Raw genomic sequence first — 20,365 nt, forward strand, 5'->3', positions numbered from 1 at the left:
TAAATCTGGATAAGGAACATCATTTCCTAAACCCCTGAAGACAGGCTGTCCAGTTTTATAATGGACTTACTACTGTTATACTTTCGATTAGAAATACTTAGGAAATTAAAAGCCTTCCCAAGAACAAGAACCCATAATTGCACAGCTGCCATGGATGCTAATCCCACCTTTGGAGAAATAATAATCCTTAGGTCTTAAAATGTACAGACCACAAGGACAGATATAAGAACTTGAGAGTGGTTTGCTTAGTTTGGAGCAATCTTCAGTTTTCACTAGTCTGTGAATATAACAAAAACAAAGTACCCAAAGCACAAACTGCTGAAGACACCTCAGAAAACAAGACTGATAAGATAAAGCTGCCATTCCCAAAAAGAAGTCCTTCCCCAAACTGTATATTTTCTGACACGATAAAGGGCACTAGTCCAGAAAGTTTAATAATTTATTCTACGGCTGATTTAATCTAAACAAAATTTAAATATGTAGTTGTAAGTAAAAATAGTAAACTTGCAATCATCTGACTTAATATCAATAGTTTAATAAACATAATATATATTTTGAGGTTTCTGAATTAAAGTAAAAAGTATTGCATGATTTTACTCACTTAACAAATACTACTTATTTAAACTGGCCTCAATATATTAAAAAAATAACTTGGGTTTGGGGTAGATTATTCTGTGCAGGGCACTATATTCTGGGCTTACAATTCTTTCTCTAGGTAAGGCTGAAATGTCAAGTCTTCTTACATGCTATGAATTTGACAAAGCAGGAAAACATGGCTCAAATTTTTAAAATACACTTACCATCAAACTCAACTTTTAAAATAAATGAAGTACTTAGCATTCAAAACTTTGGAAAATGTATGTAAGACCACAGTTTCCAAAATGACTCAGCTCTTCCACTAAGACACGTTTAAGCACTCTGAATACTGAGTAGAAATAATGCAAAGCAGTTGAGATTAGTTAAATGTTTTTCAAATGTTCACTGTGTACAGAAAGAGAGAGATCTAACCACAAAATTTTTACATGAAGTCCTAACTAAGAATAAAGATATCTATACTTGTGTGGGAAGAGGCAATTCCCTTTCTGCTTAACCATCTCTCATTTAGCAAGGAAAGGCTGCCTTGCGGGATGCTTCTTTTGAAAGTTCTCAGAGTTCAAAGAGTATGAAACCTTCAAGTGGATTTCGTCAAGTCTATTTATTAATGCATTTCAAGTTTCAAAAAACCTTACATCTTTGCACAATACTTTATTTTTTGCAATTTTTAGTAAAAATTTCCAAAGTGAACAAAAAGATACTGTATAAAACACAGTGGACATTAAACTGACAGTAGTATTAGATCTCACTTGTCTTGATCCTTTTGTTTTACCACATCTTGATTTGGAGTGGAAAGAGTTCAGTGCACGTATCTCTTTTCAGAAAACATTTAACTTAGACTCAAAATAAAATAGGGCAGTTGTATACCTGCCAAAACCCTACCACAGGATAACATTTCAAGCAAAAAATGTACATGTTCAAAGTCTAGCACACTCAAGAAGTTACTAAGAACTCTGGCGGAGTAAAAGTCACCATTTTAGAAATGCAAACCCACTTCCAACCTTTGCACAGTCCAAAAACAAAGGCATTTAAATGATTTAAAAGCAATTACATACATATCTACCTACTTGTTTGTTTAGAATTATTTATAGTCTATCTGGGGTTTCATGTACAAAATTTGTCTCTAAATCATGTACAAAAAGCTGTATTTTGAAAAAAGTCACCACATACTGTACAAGTTTACAAGAGATCCCATTATTTTCTCTAGCATTTTTGGCCTTGCTGGCTTGCGTCACATTATGAGAATGATTGTGTAAACCTTATACTCTTAAGAAAAAAAGGAAAAAAAAAAAAGCCAAACACAAATCGTTTCAACTTTACCTAAATTTGCCTCCTATGTGAAGCCAGGAAAATCATAGCTGTTTACTTCTAATTTAATGTGATGTAGTTGGAAAACAGAAGCAACAAATATGTCACAAGCTTAAAAGTTTTTTTTGTAATGCCCCCTTCCATTCCTGCATAGCAATAAGCCTGTTAATACATTAAATGCTTTTGACTTCTTTCTTTAAAAAGCCAATTATTTACACTTGTTTAAAAAATAAATTTGGAATGGGACATTGTGCTGTTTCACCTTCATTGCTGATAAAATATCTTAGGGAAAAAAAGTGTCAGAAAGCCTATCTACAATTTTAACTACTAGTTGAGCAAATCACTCCTCTTTAGTGGTTACCAATGATCATGATGATATGCTGAAAACTCTGTTCAAATATCTTGATAAAACAGACACACAGCTTTTCTTTTCCATATCAGACAAAACCCAAAACATAATTAGCATACAAATAAGAGGCTGCAAATAAAAAGAATCATTTCATTGACCTAACTGCTACCAACATGAATAAAAATTTCACCTATCAATTCAAAAATGGAATTGAATTAGAAAGTTTAAAATAAGTAAGCAGAAATCAGACATTTACATAAAGAACTAAGTCTGAAGTAGTAGTATGCTGCATATGTCCAGTTTTCACAACACTTAACTGTGTTCTTCAGTGTCGTCAATCCTGTGCTCTTAGCAGCCGTTTGATAAAACAAAACGAATATCAGAACCAACTCCATCATGAGGAAAAGGTAAACTGATTCTCTTCTCATAACTGCCCATGTAAAGCATGACAGAATCCTGGACCACTGAATACCACCATTCTCTGTTATCCTGAGTATGTCAATTAACAGTAATTTTTCATTAAGAGCGGAAAAAATTTTATAATACAAAGAAACATCCATATTGCAATTTCTGTTTACAATTGCACACAGAAGTACAGTGTACGTAAGAAATAACATGTCTGCATATAACAAGGTATGTACATTGGCAAGTGATGTCTCCAATGTTGAGGTGGTAGAGCCTCCTAGCCTTGATTGGCAGTTGAAAAAAATATATATATTTAAATTTGTGATAAAAGTTTATCGAGAGCCAAGTTTGCCTGCAAGTGAAGAAAATGCAGCAACGAAGAACAGGGAACACGGGGCACATAATAATATTCTAAGACTTTGTGCCATTAGGTTAAAAATATCTGTCTATAAGAAAATGGGGTTCCTTTTTTTTTTTCACATCCCACCCCCAAATTGGAATTTTCAGGCTTTAAAATTTAAGTAATTCCACCTGATCTGAGGACATGATCTCTTGCCATTTTTTTTCTTCTACTGTTATTTGTGAGGGTTTCATTTGGGGATGATGATTTAATAGGTTTCTCTTTGGAGTGAAGTTTTCCCATTGTAGGCACTAGGAAGAACCAAGGCAAAAGCTGAGTTAACGTCTCATGTGTCCCATCTGATAACTCTCCCGGGGCCTCTGACGCTGGGGCTGTTGAATGGGCTGGGGAGGTCTTCTCCTCTTTAAAGTGCCTGTGGGTCACAAACAAAAGCAAAAGAGGTTTATCACGAGCATTTCAATCTTTTAAAGACAAAGTTGCCATTTCAATAAATGGACAGACCAGCTCTGTCCAAAACAAATACAGTATGAGCTGCATACATAATTTTCTATTTTCTGGTAGCCATAATGAAAAAAATAAAAGAGAGACAGGTAAAATAATTTCAATAATATTTTGATTTCATTAACCCAATATAGCCAAAATATTAAAAATTATTAATAAAATATTTCATCTTAAAAATACTAATTCTTCAGAGTTTGGTAGGCATTTTATATTTACAATACATCTCAACTTAGACGAGCCACATTACAACTGCTAAACAGCTATAACTATCAGATTAGTAAGGATTCTGAGGACAGACTCCACGAGGAAGAAACTGCTGGGTATCTTTGAGCAAATGACTTAACCTCTCTGAAGCTCAGATGACTAGTCTCTAAAACAGAGACAATTAACTAACTCATATAGTCTATTGTGAGGATTATATGATAATTCATGTCATAGTGCTCAACATCTTTTGTGAGGGTTCAATAAATAGCAGTTAAGAGCTGGCATTTTCTTAAAATGAAATTAAGTTAAAGAATTTTCCTTGAATGAGAATAATGTAATCTCATTCAATAAAATGAACTGGTAGTGTAGTTAAAAAGTGTCATGTGGCCCTTGGAAATCCCTAAGAAACTAACAAAAGTTCCTGACTGCTAAAGCAGTAATTTTGAAAAGCAATGACATCGAAAGCAAATTTCCTCTGCTTACCTCCAAGATATTATCCCAGCATGACTACTGAAAGTTTCTTACCTTAAGACAGGGAAATACAGGCGAACAACTGAGGGAAAATTATAAGAAAGCCCTAGTTTTAAACAACTTTATGTAGGGCAGTGGATTTGGCCTGAGGCAAGAGGCTTCAAGAGGTGAAGTTGAGTGGGAGGCAGGAGAGGGAACCCTGGGATGGTGCCCGCCCTTGAACACACAAGAACAGAGTCCAAGGGTCCTGAAGAAAAGGGTGGAAGGGACACCCAGCCTGGTGAGAAGGAGGGAGAAACAGGCGGGGCCTAAATAATCTGGTAAGTGGATTTCTTACCCTTCTCCAAATCCATGAAATGAAATGAAAAGTCACTCAGTCATGTTCAACTCTTTGCGACCACATGGACTATAGAGTCCATGGAATTCTCCAGGCCAGAATACTGGCGTGGGTAGCCTTTCCCTTCTCCAGGGTCTCTCATCTAAAGATCTTTCCCATCTCTCATCTCCCCCCAGCCCTGGCTTCCTGAGAGGTAAAGGTGGAGATAAAACCTTAGGAGTTGTTTTCAGAGATGGAGAATAACTACAGTTGTTTGGTAACTGAAGCTTCTACCCTAAGACTCTCCCACAGACTGGAATCTGTATGCCCCCACAAGAGAAATCTGTATTTTTCCCTAGGGAAAATAAGTTTATGTGCCAGAATATATTTCAGGAGCATGAATACAAAACCCATAACTGAAGCATAGCTGTTGGAAAGACCAATCGTTTAAAAGTGGCAAAAACCACTACAATATTGTAAAGTAATTAGCCTCCAACTAATAAAAGTAAATGGAAAAAAAAAAAGAAAAAAATAAGTGGTCTATCATAATAAAACCAAAAAGAGAAGATTTTACTATTTTTTTTTTTTAAAGAATATATTAGCATTAAATCAGCAGCCATAAGCTAGACTGGGTTGATTGGAAAAAAAAAAAACACACTTAAAAATCAACTAAATAAAAAAAATAAATAAATAAATAAATTAAAAAAAAGAAAAAAAAAAAAAATCAACTAAATAATCCATCTAGTAATCCCATTCTCAAGGAGAAAGTACTATAAATCAACTACTAAAGACTCCTTTATAATTCAGTTCTACTTGCGAATGGTTCTGAGTAATAAAAATATATACCTTGCTCAAATTGTCTTACCTGGAAGAGGTTTAGGAGGAGGCAACTTTGGATTACTACTTGGAGTGTGTACACTGCATATCTTAATAAAACCAGCCATTAACATGATCAGGGCAATTCCCATAAGTAATACTGCCCACCAATAAGCCTAGAAATAAAAAGATTTTTCCAATGAAAAAACTATAAAATATTTTAGAATATTCTGTACTATATAAAATATATAATAGGATACATTACATTTGAATTTTTAAACAACATTTGCTCACTGGGTGTTGATAGCTATCACATAAAAGCACATATATATTAATTTCTTTAAATATAAAAAAGTACAAAGGAGGAAAGAAAAATCACCCATAATTTCACTTCCTAGAGGAAACTACTCAATCTTATTTTCATTTCAGTTTCTTTTTCTGTATAACTATGCTTGTTATACACACAGAAAACCCATGTGCAAAACTGGGCTCATCCCACACATGGTTTATATTGTATTTTCCCATGTTACTAAATATTTTCTGATTTAAACATTTCCTTCCTTTTGCCTGTTACTCTTATAGACTTTGCTTTTTATACTCTCCAGTGACTTAGAAGATATATAGCTTGCTTTAAAGTCTACTAGATTTTTAAAATATTCTTTAACCTATCAATTTTTCTAATCATCAAAGCTAAGACTGAAATTCTATCTTTTCTGAGGCCCCTCTTTCCTGTTTCTCTATTTCCTTAGGAACTCTAGTCTTAGGCTACCATTATTAAATTATTTTTATACAATCTATCTTAGTTTTCATTATATATATATATATCTATTACATATATATTCATTTATTTAAAGGTTAACTGCCTTCTTTAACATGAAAAGTGGAAGGATACACACATGCTAGAAGCAGGCAAAGTTTACCTTTGAGAAGGTACTAAAGTTTCACTTCCAACTTAAATCATATTAGATCAATTAGCCAAACAAAAAACTTCCAAAATTACTGGCATATTTATAGAAAAATTATGCTGCCATTCTTAATAAATCCTAAATCTATTTTGCAATTCAAAATATTCAAATTTTGTCTTAAGATAGCATATAATAAACACCATACAAAATATTAACAATTAGAAAACTATGAACCTTATATTATTAAAATGTATACATAGTTACTGCTAATTTTGCCAATAAAACTCACATTTAAGAAGAGTTACTATGATCCAGGGCCTTACAACAAACAGGCTACTACTTCGAGACTTTCTTTATCCAGTAGTGACAATACAATTAAAGAAATAAAAGCTAAAACAAAAATGAATGTTGTGGTCAAACACCCCAAGCCACCCACTTTCCCCATGTGTGTAAAGCCATGTGTATAAATTTATACATACATATAAATTTGTTTAATTTTGAAAGAACCCCAAACTTACAGAAAAGTTCCAAGTACAATACAAAGAAGCTTTTAAAATCTAGAACCATCTAAGAGTAAGCTGTTTCCATGATGTCCTATTACACTTGAACAATTCGACATGTAGTTCCTACAATCTATGGGTATTTTCCCTAGATGATCACAATATAATCATCAAAATCAGGAAACTGGTATTGTCACATTAGTACCGCTAAATCCTGGGACCGGCTCAGTCAAGTTTCGCCATCTGTCCCAATACCACCCAACTCAGACCACGCTGCCTCAGCGGGTGCGTTTCTTTAGTCTCCTGCAGTCTGGAAATAATCCACAGTCTTTGCAGCTTATATAACTTGGACACTTTTGAAGATTACAGGCCAGTTATTTTGCATTGGAATGCCCCTCAATTTGGGTTTCTCAGATGTTTCTCCATTATTAGATTCAGGTCACACATCTTTAGTTAGAGTATCTCAAAAATGATGATTTATTCTCATTGCATCTGATCATGTGACACACGACTTTGACCTCATTACTGAAGAGGGTTTACCTGACCACTTCATCAAGGTATAAACTGCCAACCTTGACCAAAAAGATACTCTTCTCTTTTGAAGTCAATGAGTATTTTGTACAGACATAATTTAGAACTAAGTAAATATTCTATTCCTTATAAAGCTTACAATTTATTCATTTGTTCATTTGTTTATTCCCTCTCGGTTTCCTATTTTCCTGAATGGTTATAATCCATTACTATCATCATTGTATCTTTTGGATCTGTCCTCACCATTCTCTGAGTACTGAAGCTGGCATGAGGAGTTCCAGATCCATCTTATTCTTTCCCTGCCCCAGCCCTGGAATCAGCCATTTCTCCAAGGAGCCCAAGTTTCTCTTAGAACTGCCCTTCCTAAGCAGACAATTTCCTCTCAATACTTATACTCCCCTGTGTCCCCTGTGGACAGTCACCCCTCCACAGGGCACACAGGGCACCCTGCCTTGTGCCAGGACAGCTCCCCTCACCAGGCAGGGATGCCTCGCCTGCTTGGCGTCACCTAATTGCCTTTAGGGATGAAGTGTTCAAGAAAGGAGACAGTAAGGGGTGATGTGATTCAGCCTTGCTGCTGAAAGAGTTGATCTTTCAAGAGATGCTACAAATCTGAATTTTTATATGAAATCTGTTTTTAAATGCTGACAACTCATTCAAAATTTCTAAAAACAACAGGTAGACCATACAAGACACATGTGCTGGGTCGAATGTGGCTTGGAAACCAGAGTTTACAATCTACTTTTCAGAAGCTATTTCTTATATCCTCCTGAGAGTGCCAGATAGTTTCCTAAATTTTTCTTTTGTTTTCTATAGATAATAATTTTCAGAGGACTGCTCCTCCCTGTGAGTCTTTAGGATAATATACTCTTTCCGTTGTTAAATAAATCTCCCATTGGATCCAGTTGTTCTTGCTGTTTTATTCATCCTCAAATAACGGACCTGCCACTTATCAAAAGACAGGGTTTAAGTTCTGTTGTTAGTCTTTCAACTCAAGTGCAGGCTCATTCCTCTTTTCATTTCTGCCTACCGTCACATACACATAGCTTTTGTCCTATTTCAAGCATCCAGAAGCTTTTGAAATATGGCATTTAAAGCAGTAAGACATTCTTCGACCTTTCCTGTCTGCAACTCTGACACTCTGACCAAGTAGAAAACATTAGGAACCAAAATCACCAGCTTGTACTGCTATAAGCACTGTTCCTGCACTATCACAGAGATCTGCAGCCTTGGCTACACATTAGAATTACCTGGAAAGCTTTTAAAACTCAGTTACCCGGGCCCACTCCAGTACTCTTGCCTGGAGAATCCCATGAACAGAGGAGCCTGGTAGGCTCCAGTCCACGGGGTCGCAAAGAGTCGGACACGACTGAGCGACTTCACTTTACCCGGACTAAATCCCAGGTTCCGACAGGGTGGGGGTAGATCCTGACATCAGCAATTTTGTTAAAGCTGCCCACATGATTCCATTATGTAGCCAAGACTGAGAACTACCTGTCTCTACCAACAAGGGTCAGCAAACTTTTTCTATAAAAGGCCAAACAATAAATATTTAGGCTTTGCGGGCCATATGATTCAGTCAAACTATTCATATCTGCCACTGTAGTACAAAATCAATCATACAAAAGAAACAAACAGGTGAGTGTGGTTGTGTTCCAGGAAAACATTATTTACAATTCAATGTGCTGGTGTAGGGCCCAGGCAACTGCATTTTAAACGAACATGCCTGTGACCAGCATGCAGATGAGTGCTTCTTAGTGCAGACACGCTGGCACTGTGGGAAGGACCGTTTTGAGCAATGCAGGGAGTCTAGCATACATGGCTCTCATCCATCAAATGCCATCAGAGTCCCTCAGCTGCTCTGACAACTACTGTGTATTTCCAAATATCCTCTGGAAAGGCAGTATCACTTCTAAATGTGATCCAGTCCAAAGCACAAAGAGGCAAGGATCTTCCTACTACTTTCAGGCTGGTGATCTAGGTCTGTTTCAGGAGACACACTTCCATTCTTAGTATTCATTATATTCTCTAACACATTTCCTTCCTTCCAGTCTTCACTGCTGAAAACCATTCCACATGGCCATCAGTGTTACAGTTACTTAAAACATGGAATTACATCACTCCTCTATGTAAAACTTTTCTTCAAAAGCTTCCCACCAAAGATCTCCAAGATAAATAAGTGGGAAACAGAAAAAAACAAAACCTGTGCATGCAATGAACTGCAGCCCAATATACATATAATTCTGCTTGTTTTTTAAAACTGTATTTTCTTGTAAAAATACAGCTTCTGAAAAATATATAAGAAACTCATCTTGAGAAAACCGGGCACAAGAGTAAAAAGAAGGCTTACTTTTCAATGTATTACTCTATCAATTTAAAAAAAAGGATAATCACACTTTTCAAAAGGAAAAAAGTGCAAAAATATTATTTAAATTAGTTCATACTCTGGTTACTATTTCAGGTGCTCCCTCTTCTAAAACATCTACCTGTCCCTCTACTTCTACTAGCCCTTAAGAACTTAGCTTTGGCATCACCTCCATAAAGAAGCCTTCCCCAAATAGGTTCTCTTATTTCCTGTGAAAATGATGCACAACTGAAAATGTGTTTCTGTGTGCTTACCTTCTCTATCCCAAACTGGACTGAGAGCTTTTTGAATTTATATTCTATAAACTCAGTAGCTACTCTGCCAAAAAGTATCCACTGGACTAGTTATTAACACGTGAATCATTACTCCAAATACTGACTTTTCGGAACACTTCTACCAGCTCATTTATTGTATCTAGATTTTCCACACATACAAATAATGTAAAAGGCTCTTACAATGCAGAACATAAAAAATTATGGTTCAATACCTCTTCTGATACCAGTTTTTCAGTACCTACACAGTCTTACATAGAAATGCAAGTGGTATGGCAATAAGAAAAGCAGACTAGAAAGAGGAAACTTGAATTTAATACTGGTTATAACTTTGCAGGAAAAAAGGTCAAAAAGACGAAGTCCCAGCTGAGATTAAAGACATTTGCGAAAATATGGCACTTAGGTCTCTGAGTATTTGAGGTCCCTTCTAGCATTGTTCCTGGTCTGCCTCTAAAATCTTCCAGGTAACTACATAATTCAAAAGCCCAAAGCTTGAGATGTTTTCATGACAATAATAGTAGCTTTTCAGAAACTGAATACCACAATGGACAGAAGATAGCAAGAAAAAAACCAAAGCAATAGTGCATTTGAGAGTGTTAATAAATATAGCCACCTCGGGTAGAGGAAATTTTTTAAATGCTTCCTTTAAAACAGAATTATCAGAAAGCAGTAAATGTTAAATTACATGTTTTCTATTTTATAGGTACTATAAAATCTGGGAAAAGAATACCAACCAGGCTAATAAACGCAAAATATGTGTTTCATCTCAAAAAAGGGATCACGATTTGTCCACTTGTTAGGAGTTTAAAATAAAAGAGAACTGTCATTCATTCAATAAGCATTTAAGGAGTGTAAATTATGAGCCAGGCTCTTGTCTTTCATAGATACAAGGGTGTTAAGTAAAACTTAAAGAGACAAAGAAAAGACATCCAAAAGTTTAAAAAAAAAAAAGTTGAGACGCTAACAAAGTACTAAATCAAGTCTGAGAAAATAATCCTACAAAAGAAATAGACAGATGATGTTCAATACATTCACTTATATGGCCAAAAGAAAACAAAGTAGAAAAAATGGAGTCAAAATGACAAAATAAAAGGTCAAAATCTACCAGTCTAATTTATTATATTCTAATTGGGATAATTTTTTATTTAATAATCTAAATAAAAAGGACCTCTAGGATAATAAAAAAAAAAAAACAAAACAGGCTTCATCCAAAAAACTGTGAGGGGGAAGGAGCAAGACAAGCAATTAAATTAAGTATCTTCAGACATAAGATAATCTGAACTGATTTTTAAGATCTCCAGAAAAAGTCAACCACAGAATCCTCTCAGTGAATTTCCAGTGTTAACAACGCTCACTCATAGCAAACTCACTCGACTTCCTGTGGGTCACAAGACCATGTGGGGCCCACAGTTCCTTGTTATGATACTGATTATGCCATCCTGCAGGGGCAGAAAGCTTCCCTTCTATCCTTCAGAAGATGCCATTGTCCAGACTCTGACTAAATGTTCTTTTTTCCTTCAACACCCCATGCACCACGCCTTACACCGATCTGCCAAGCGGAAGGCAACTGGCTATTATCTTCCTCATACTTTAAACTTGGCCTCGGCAAGGAGTTAAAATACCACTGAGTGAAAACCCCAAAATATTATAACTTAAAATTACAATAATATGTACAATTTTTCTACTCCATATAAATCATGACATTCATTCATCTAGCAAATGCATACTGACTCCTTATCATATGCTAAATATTAAATAAGCCCTGTGACAACAATGCATCTTCGTTGTTAAGGTTTCAATAGAGATGTCCATGAGGCCTATTCTATCAGGCAATGAAGGACACTAAAAGTCCACAACCACTTTCCACTTTCAACAGAGCAGGATGACAAAGTAGACAATTTCTGTTACAAGTCTCTTTAAAAGGAGTCATTATATTGCAGAGACTGTAAAAATGGTTCCCAAACTTTAGTGTGCATCATCACCTACTGACTCAGTGGGTCTAAGTGGGACCTGATCATGTTTGCATTTTTATCCAGTTCCCAGGTGATGCTGATGCTGCTGGTCAGGGGACTACACTTTGACATCCATTAGCCTAGATTAGGCTTAGCAAACATTTCCTATCAAAGACCAGTCAAATATTTTAGGCTTTGTGAGGCCATGCAGTCTCTTGCCATAAGCAATATGTAACTGAATCAGTGTGGCCATGTTCTGATAAATCATTACTTATGGACACTGAAATATGAATTTCATGTAACTTTCAAAAGAATATTATTCTCATTTTTTCAACTACTTAAAAATGTGATCTCTCCATTTTCATTTCTAATTTTGTTGATTTGGTTCTTCTCCCTTTGTTTCTTAATGAGTCTTGCTAACGGTTTGTCAGTTTTGTTTATCTTTTCAAAAAACCAGCTTTTAGCTTTGTTGATTTTTGCTATGGTCTCTTTTTTTTCTTTTGCATTTATTTCTGCCCTAATTTTTAAGATTTCTTTCCTTCTACTAACCCTGGGGTTCTTTATTTCTTCCTTCTCTTGTTGCTTTAGGTATAGAGCTAGGTTATTTATTTGACTTTTTTCTTGTTTCTAGACAGGTAAGCCTGTAATGCCAAGAACCTTCCCCTCAGCACTGCTTTTACAGTGTCCCATAGGTTTTGGGTTGTTGTGTTTTCATTTTCATTCGTTTCTATGCATATTTTGATTTCTTTTTTGATTTCTTCTATGATTTGTTGGTTATTCAGAAGCGTGTTATTTAGCCTCCATATGTTTGAATTTTTAATAATTTTTTTCCTGCAACTGAGATCTAGTCTTACTGCACTGTGGTCAGAAAAGATGACTGGAATGATTTCAATTTTTTTTAATTTACCAAGGCTAGATGTATGGCCCAGGATGTGATCTGTTCTGGAGAAGGTTCCGTGTGCACTTGAGAAAAAGGTGAGATAGATTGTTTTGGGGTGAAATGTTCTATAGATATCAATTAGGTCTAGCTGGTCCATTGTGTCATTTAAAGTTTGTGTTTCCTTGTTAATTTTCTGTTTAATTGATCTATCCATAGGTATGAGTGGGGTATTAAAGTCTCCCACTATTATTGTGTTATTGTTAATTTCCCCTTTCATTCTCGTTAGCATTTGCCTTACATATTGCAGTGCTCCTATGTTGGGTGCATATATATTTATAACTGTTATATCTTCTTCTTGGATTGATCCTTTGATCATTATGTAGTGTCCTTCTTTGTCTCTTTTCACAGCCTTTATTTTAAAGTCTATTTTATCTGCCATATGACCCAGCAATCCCACTGCTGGGCATATACACCGAGGAAACCAGATCTGAAAGAGACACGTGTTGCCCAGTGTTCATCACAGCACTGTTTATAATAGCCAGGACATGGAAGCAACCTAGATGTCCATCAGCAGACGAATGGATAAGGAAGCTGTGGTACATATATACTATGGAATATTACTCAGCCATTAAAAAGAATTCATTTGAATCAGTTCTAATGAGATGGATGAAACTGGAGCCCATTATACAGAGTGAAGTAAGCCAGGAAGATAAAGACCAATACAGTATACTAACACATATATATGGAATTTAGAAAGATGGTAATGATAACCCTATATGCAAAACAGAAAAAGAGACACAGATGTACAGAACAGACTTTTAGACTCTGTGGGAGAAGGCGAGGGTGGGATGTTCAGAGAGAATAGCATTGAAACAAGTATACTATCAAGGGTGAAACAGATCACCAGCCCAGGTTGGATGCATGAGACAAGTGCTCAGGGCTGGTACCCTGGGAAGACCCAGAGGGATAGAATGGAGAGGGAGGCGGGAGGGGGGATGGGGATGGGGAACACATGTAAATCCATGGCTGATTCACGTCAATGTATGGCAAAAATCACTACAATATTGTAAAGTAATTAGCCTCCAACTAATAAAAATAAATGGAAAAAAAAATGCAATACACTTAAAGGAAAATCCTGACTGGGGAGGGGGAAGATTAAAAAAAAAATGTGAAACCATTCTTACCTTGTGAGCCATATAAAAATAGGCAGTGGGCTGAATTTGGCTCAAGAGTCATAGTTTGCCAACCCCTGCTCTACATGAATGACTGGTTCTCAATTTCAGCTACTCATCAAAATTGAGTGTTGGGAGCTTTGAAATGACCCAAACACTTAGGCTCTATTCCAAGAGATTCTGATTTAACTGGTCTACGTCGTTAGATGATTCTCATGTACAACATGAATAAAAGTCAGGTAAGTGTGGAAAACGAAGTTAAAAAGATTTCTTATTGCAGGATGTCTCACAATATTATCACAAATCTCCAAGATGGGAACCATAATATGCAATATTTTCTAGATTCATTTGACAACCAAACGCATAATGTTCTGTGAAGCACATGGAAACACTGCTCTAAATCTTTCATAAAGAATACTATGTACTTAATACTTAGGTTCATAAAATTACAGAAAAATAGGAAATTAATTCAAAAATGAGAAACACATTTGGTGTTTGTCAAAAATAATAATGAAAAGATAAACTTCTGATAAATCTGAAGAAATTAAAAAGAAAAAAGCCACCAACAGACAATTATCTTAAAGTGTAGGGGAAACACACTAATAAACCTAAAAAAAATCAAGGTCAAAGATGGTTTTCTATGTCAGATATAACACAAAAGGTGCAGAAAACGTGAATTATGGAAGAAAACAAAAAAGAATTACCAATGCACCTATTTAAAGAAAAAGTGACAGTGATACAGGGTCTAAACAGATTTCCTAGTGAATTCTCTTCAACTTTTCAAGAACTAGGTAACTCTCTGATAAATCCAAAGGATGTTTATCATTATCTCCTGGCCAGACACACAGTAGGCACTCAACCTATTTTATTCAAACGTTACTGTCAAGGACAACTTTTCCCCAGAAAAGAAAAAGTCTTTATAACATCATTTCTTTGGTGCCAGTAGCAGGCAGTAACTCATACCCTGAACTATTAAACTGTTAAGGTTATTCCCACTCTACCTTCAAGAGGGAAAATGCTGGCCGCAGGATACCATGGAAAGGAGACAAAAAAGCCACCAGGTATCAGTGGAAAGGAAAGTCAGTGAAACTAACTCATCATTCCTTTCATTGCCTCTTACACCAGAGCAAACTAACAACCTACATTACTAACTGGACGGAGAGTTTCCTTACACATGATGAAAGACCAAAACACAGCTACTAATATAACAAAACAAACTATGCCAGGCAACTGAACTCTGCAAAGAGCACAAATGTGACAAATTACTCATAAGGAAGTGGCTGCTGTTTACCTTACTGTTTGACCTGATTAATGCCTACAAATGCAGCAACAGCCTAATAGTACTCAGGTATTATGGACTATGCTCTTCAAAAGGGTGGCATGTGGATATCAACATTGCTATTCTATACTTACTTAAATTTGCATAAACCTAGAAGTGCCTGATTAATCAGTTCACAGCATAAGAAAAGACTTCACATTGCTAAAATCCATTGCAAGAAGCATTTCACAAAATCCTCAAAACTAAAATATGAAAAAAAGGTCTTAAGAACACTTTAACTAAAAAGATCATTTCTAGTAAACATTTTAAAATAGGAATAAATGAGTTTTGGAAATTCTAAGAGTCAAAATTAGATACAATGGAGAAAAATGAAAAAAAAATTTTTTTAGGTGATATGATTTACTATCTAGAAAACCTAAAACATGCCTGAGTTTATGGCACAACATAAACTCAGCAGAATATAACCCTGAGATTCCAATTATCAGATTTTTTTTTTTCTTTGAACATACTGTTTCCCATTGTAGACAAGTATACCAGATCTCAACTTTTTCTTATTAGAGATAATCAGAAAAAAAAGAAAATAGGAACAGGATTTGATTTGAAAACAGGGAAATAAGTAAGGGGGCCAAGAAATGTAAGTTACTTGAAATCACAGAATCGTCAAATGTGAGAAGGATGACCTGACTCCCTATGTAATTCCAAGCCTATACTCGGTTCGCTTTAGCAGAGCCAGAAGGCATCTTTAGTTTAACAGATACTTTCTGAATACACATTATACACCCAACACAGGGGTACAAAAATGAGTCACATACAATGTTTTCATTAATAAATCTGCAAAAGGCTCTGTATCTGATCTTGCCCTGTTCAAAATTTCCTATTATGGACAAGATGAAGACCCAGAATTACATTGAAACATCAGAAAAAATCTTCAGAAAATTTTTCATCTCTCCTGTTCAGCAAAGCAGAACCCAGAGCTGGCTATCTGTCATACTGAGACATGGGAGAAGTATAAAAAGCAAGCAGGGCTTTCCAAAATCAACTTGAAGAAATTCTATGACCATACTCTAATCATACGGACCAAAGGAGGAGGCAACGCGTCCAAGACATGAACCAGGGAGCAGAGTAAAACAGAGTGACTCCCACCACCTACCAACCAAATCTATGCATGATATACATGTGAAGTGTGTATCTGATGGCTTTAGCAGATAAAGCTCAGGGCTATTTGAACTTTAAAACCCATTCTTCAGATAAAGTACAGTTGACCCTTGAAGGAGACAGGTTAATCACAGTTGGCCCACCACATCCACAGTTCCTTTATACCATGGTTCCTCCGTATCTGTAGATTTAACCAGCCTCAGACTGTGTACTAGTACAGTATTCACTACTGAAAAACAGCCACTTGTCTGTGGACCCATGCAGTTCAAACCCACGTTGTTCAAGGGTCAACTATAATTCCACAGCACACACAGAAAAGAAGTGATTTTCTCATAACATTGGTGACCTCTAACCAAGTAAAATTATGATCAAATCATTTTAAGATAAGGTTTCTTTAGAAATAAAAACTATACTTACCACAATCCATTCAGCTATGTTTTCATAGAGCTCTGGACTGAAAATTGCTTTTTTAAGCCTCGCTAGAGGACCATCAGCATCTACTAATCTGCACCTCATGAAAACATCACAGTAGCCTCTAAAATCATTGCATGGGGATCCAGGTTGCAGGGTGATAGTTCGACCAAGGAAATACTTGTTCCACTGCACAGACCCCGTACTGGCACAAGTTGATGGCTCCACTGTAAAAGAAGGGCCAAATACAAGCTGAAGATCTCTACTGGGTTAGCTGGGAGAAAGGGAGGAAAGGAAGAAACTGCCTAAAATCATCACTGTGACATGCTACACAGGCTTTCATTAGTTAGACTGGATAACACCTTTACTAATTCACCTTAAATATCACAACATAAACAACCAGCAACTCTTTTGACTTAGTGTCTACAATGGCTTAAAATCCTTCTAACAGTGTATATATTAATTATTGCAAAAACACTGGCAGGTTTCGTCTAGTTCATCATGTTAAAAACACTGTAGGGACCACAAAACTGGAAACACAATGCTATGCTACATTTAAATATTTCTCAAGAGAATCAGTTAAGCTGGAAATTATCTGTCCCAACTGTATACCAAAGTTTTAACACTTAACATTTAGGAGAAAATAAGGTTTCTCAAACAGATTTTATACTCGTGTATTTTCAAAGCCTTACTCTTCTTCATACAGCAGACGTGGCATAATTCCTTATCATCTTTGCCATCAGAACTGGCACAGGTACACTCCTCCAAGCCATGTTTCTCACAGATAGAACCTGCACATTGCTGAAAGAAAAATAAAAGACCAATTATTTAATCCCTATACAGTCAAACCTCTTGTTCCCAGTAACAGACAGACGCCTCCAATGCTAAAATAACTCAGTAAAAATACAAGAGGTGGTGGGAACATAGATTAGAATCAGAAATAGACCATATAAACACATCTTAAAAAGAGCACGTGCAAATAAGATAGTAAATCTTAAAAAAATGGTAACAAAAATCTAGACAAAACAGAAACAGGGGCGATTAGATGAACACCAACTTTATGTTGGTTATTATGGCTCCTTTATAAGAAGAGAAAAATGAAAAGCTCCTTGTGTAGAGGAAAGTGATTGTTTAGCCAAGAAAGCTTTAAAGGCTTCAAAGGCAGAGGAAATAATCAAGAGTCCTTTTATTTAGGGTACTAAAATATTAATTTATAAAACTTAAAAGCAGTACAAAGTTACATGCCTAGTTACATAACTATTTTTCTCTAGAGTATCAAACACACGCAGTAGAAAGATGAAAGACAAGTCAATAACAAGTCGAATGCCACCAGGCACTTATGCCACACAATGCAGTCACAGCTTTGTGAGGAAATAGATACGGATGCTGAAACTGGGACTGAGATGAATTACTTTAACTGTGAGGCTTTAAGTGTCAACAAACAATTATTCTGAAAAAGGTTTCATAAAATTAAATGAAAAACAAATCAAATGCTTACCCCATTAATGCACACTTGTGTATGCCTATTACAGTCTGTGAAGTTCGGTTTAGGATCAGAGGCTGGGCAAAGAGCTGTGATGCCATTACATATTCCTTCTTTTGCACAGTCTGAATCATCCCGACACTTTTCAGTTTTTGACTTGAATGCACACTGTGCTGTACAACAGGGACCTTGACTTGGACTAAAAGAAGCACTGAATTAAGTAAAGAAAATCACTAGGACATTTCCTATACAATAGATACAGTCTTAATTTTTAAATAATAAATATTATCTTTTAAATGTTAAGTATGTTACTGTTATACAACTCTCATTGGAACAAGAGGTTACTAAATTTTAACATTCTAATAATTACAGAAAAATGATGAGGAATCTTTATAATGAAGGCATACTATATTCAGCATTCTTATTCTATTTGCCTTTAGTAAAAGATTACAATGGAAAATGGGTTAAATACTAGGCAAGTTATCAGTTTTTCATAGATACATCACACATTAGTCAATTTATCATTTTTTCTCACATTTACACATTAAAATCAAATTAGGATACACAGAACATACATTTTAAAAGTACTGCACAAACTACATTCTATTGCTTGTATTTATCACTACCAGAATCATTTGAGAAGTGAAGTAAATTGTATGACACTAAGTTACAAGAATGTGTGGAATCCATATTCCCTAAATACTTAAAAGCTAAAATTCTAAAAATACTGATGAAAGTCACATTTTTAATGTTATGAACTAAATAATATGTATTTTACTGAGCTGCTTATTTAACTTATATGTAGAGTACATCATGAGAAATGCTGGGCTGGAGGAAGCACAAGCTGGAATCAAGATTTCCGGGAGAAATATCAGTAACCTCAGATATGCAGATGACACCACCCTTATGGCAGAAAGTGAAGATGAACTAAAGAGCCTCTTGATGAAAGTGAAAGAGGAGAGGGGAAAAGTTGGCTTAAAGCTCAACGTTCAGAAAACTAAGATCATGGCATCTGGTCCCATCACTTCATGGCAAATAGATAGGGAAACAGTGGCTGACTTTATTTTTGGGGGATCCAAAAATCACTGCAGATGGTGACTGCAGCCATGTAATTAAAAGACGCTTAATCCTCAGAAGGAAAGTTATGACCAACCTAGACACCATATTAAAAAGCAGAGACATTACTTTGTCAACAAAGGTCTGTCTAGTCAAGGCTACGGTTTTTCCAGTGATCATGTATGGATGTGAGAGTTGGACTATAAAAAAAGCTGAGTGCCGAAGAATTGATGCTTTTGAACTGAGGTGTTGGAGAAGACTCTTGAGAGTCCCTTGGACTGCAAGGAGATCCAACCAGTCCCTCCTAAAGGAGATCAGTCCTGGGTTTTCACTGGAAGGAAATGAAACATCATTCAACTGATGTTGAAGTTGAAACTCCAGTACTTTGGCCACTTGATGCAAAGAGCTGACTCATTTGAAAAGACCCTGATGCTGGGAAAGATTGAGGGCAGGAGGAGAAGGGGACGACAAAGGATGAGATCGCTGGATGGCATCACCGATTCAATGGACGTGGGTTTGGGTGGACTCCGGGAGTTGGTAATGGACAGGGAGGCCTGGCGTGCTGCAGTTCATGGGGTTGCAAAGAGTCGGACACGACTGAGCGACTGAACTGAACTGAGCATCCTTTGCATGTCTTTAACACCCACCACACAAATTATAAGTAGCTCAATCTGCCAGCAAAGGTGCACTAAATAATCCTTTTCCAGAAAAATAAAACAAATAACAAAAGTTCCAAAACCACATACATCTCTTAATCGAGTTTCTTCTTTTTTAATCTGGTTTTAAATATGACATAACTACCTTCAGGCCTCCCTGGTAGCTCAGCTAGTAAAAAATCAGCCTGCAATGCAGGCAACCCCATTTCATTTCCTGGGTCAGGAAGATTCCCTGGGGAAGGGATAGGCTATCCACTCCAGTATTCTTGGGTTTCCCTGGTGACTCAGCTGAAAAAGAATCTGCCTGCAACTTGGGAGACCTGGGTTCAATCCCTGGGTTGGGAAGATTCACTGGAGAAGGGGAACAGCTACCCACTCCAGTATTCTAGCCTGGAGAATGGACTGTATAGTCCATGGGGTCGC

The 20,365-nt window shown here is 36.2% G+C and overlaps 1 protein-coding gene across 1 annotated transcript in view; it reads right to left on the reverse strand.

Moving 5' to 3' along the window:
• Positions 1-1,176: 1,176 nt before the first annotated feature.
• The window catches only part of ADAM10 (ADAM metallopeptidase domain 10), a 139,613-nt gene continuing 120,424 nt past the window's right edge, over positions 1,177-20,365 (reverse strand). Inside the window, exons 12-16 of the mRNA XM_043921216.1 lie at positions 18,246-18,429; positions 17,440-17,548; positions 16,754-16,974; positions 5,375-5,501; positions 1,177-3,429 (exon numbers count right to left, since the gene is read on the reverse strand). Of these exons, the coding sequence (XP_043777151.1) occupies positions 3,335-3,429; positions 5,375-5,501; positions 16,754-16,974; positions 17,440-17,548; positions 18,246-18,429 (736 nt within the window). The 3' untranslated portion in view covers positions 1,177-3,334. The remainder of the gene's footprint in view (positions 3,430-5,374; positions 5,502-16,753; positions 16,975-17,439; positions 17,549-18,245; positions 18,430-20,365) is intronic.

The sequence above is a fragment of the Cervus elaphus genome, chromosome 12 (assembly GCF_910594005.1).
Source record: "Cervus elaphus chromosome 12, mCerEla1.1, whole genome shotgun sequence".
Classification (NCBI taxonomy): domain Eukaryota; kingdom Metazoa; phylum Chordata; class Mammalia; order Artiodactyla; family Cervidae; genus Cervus; species Cervus elaphus.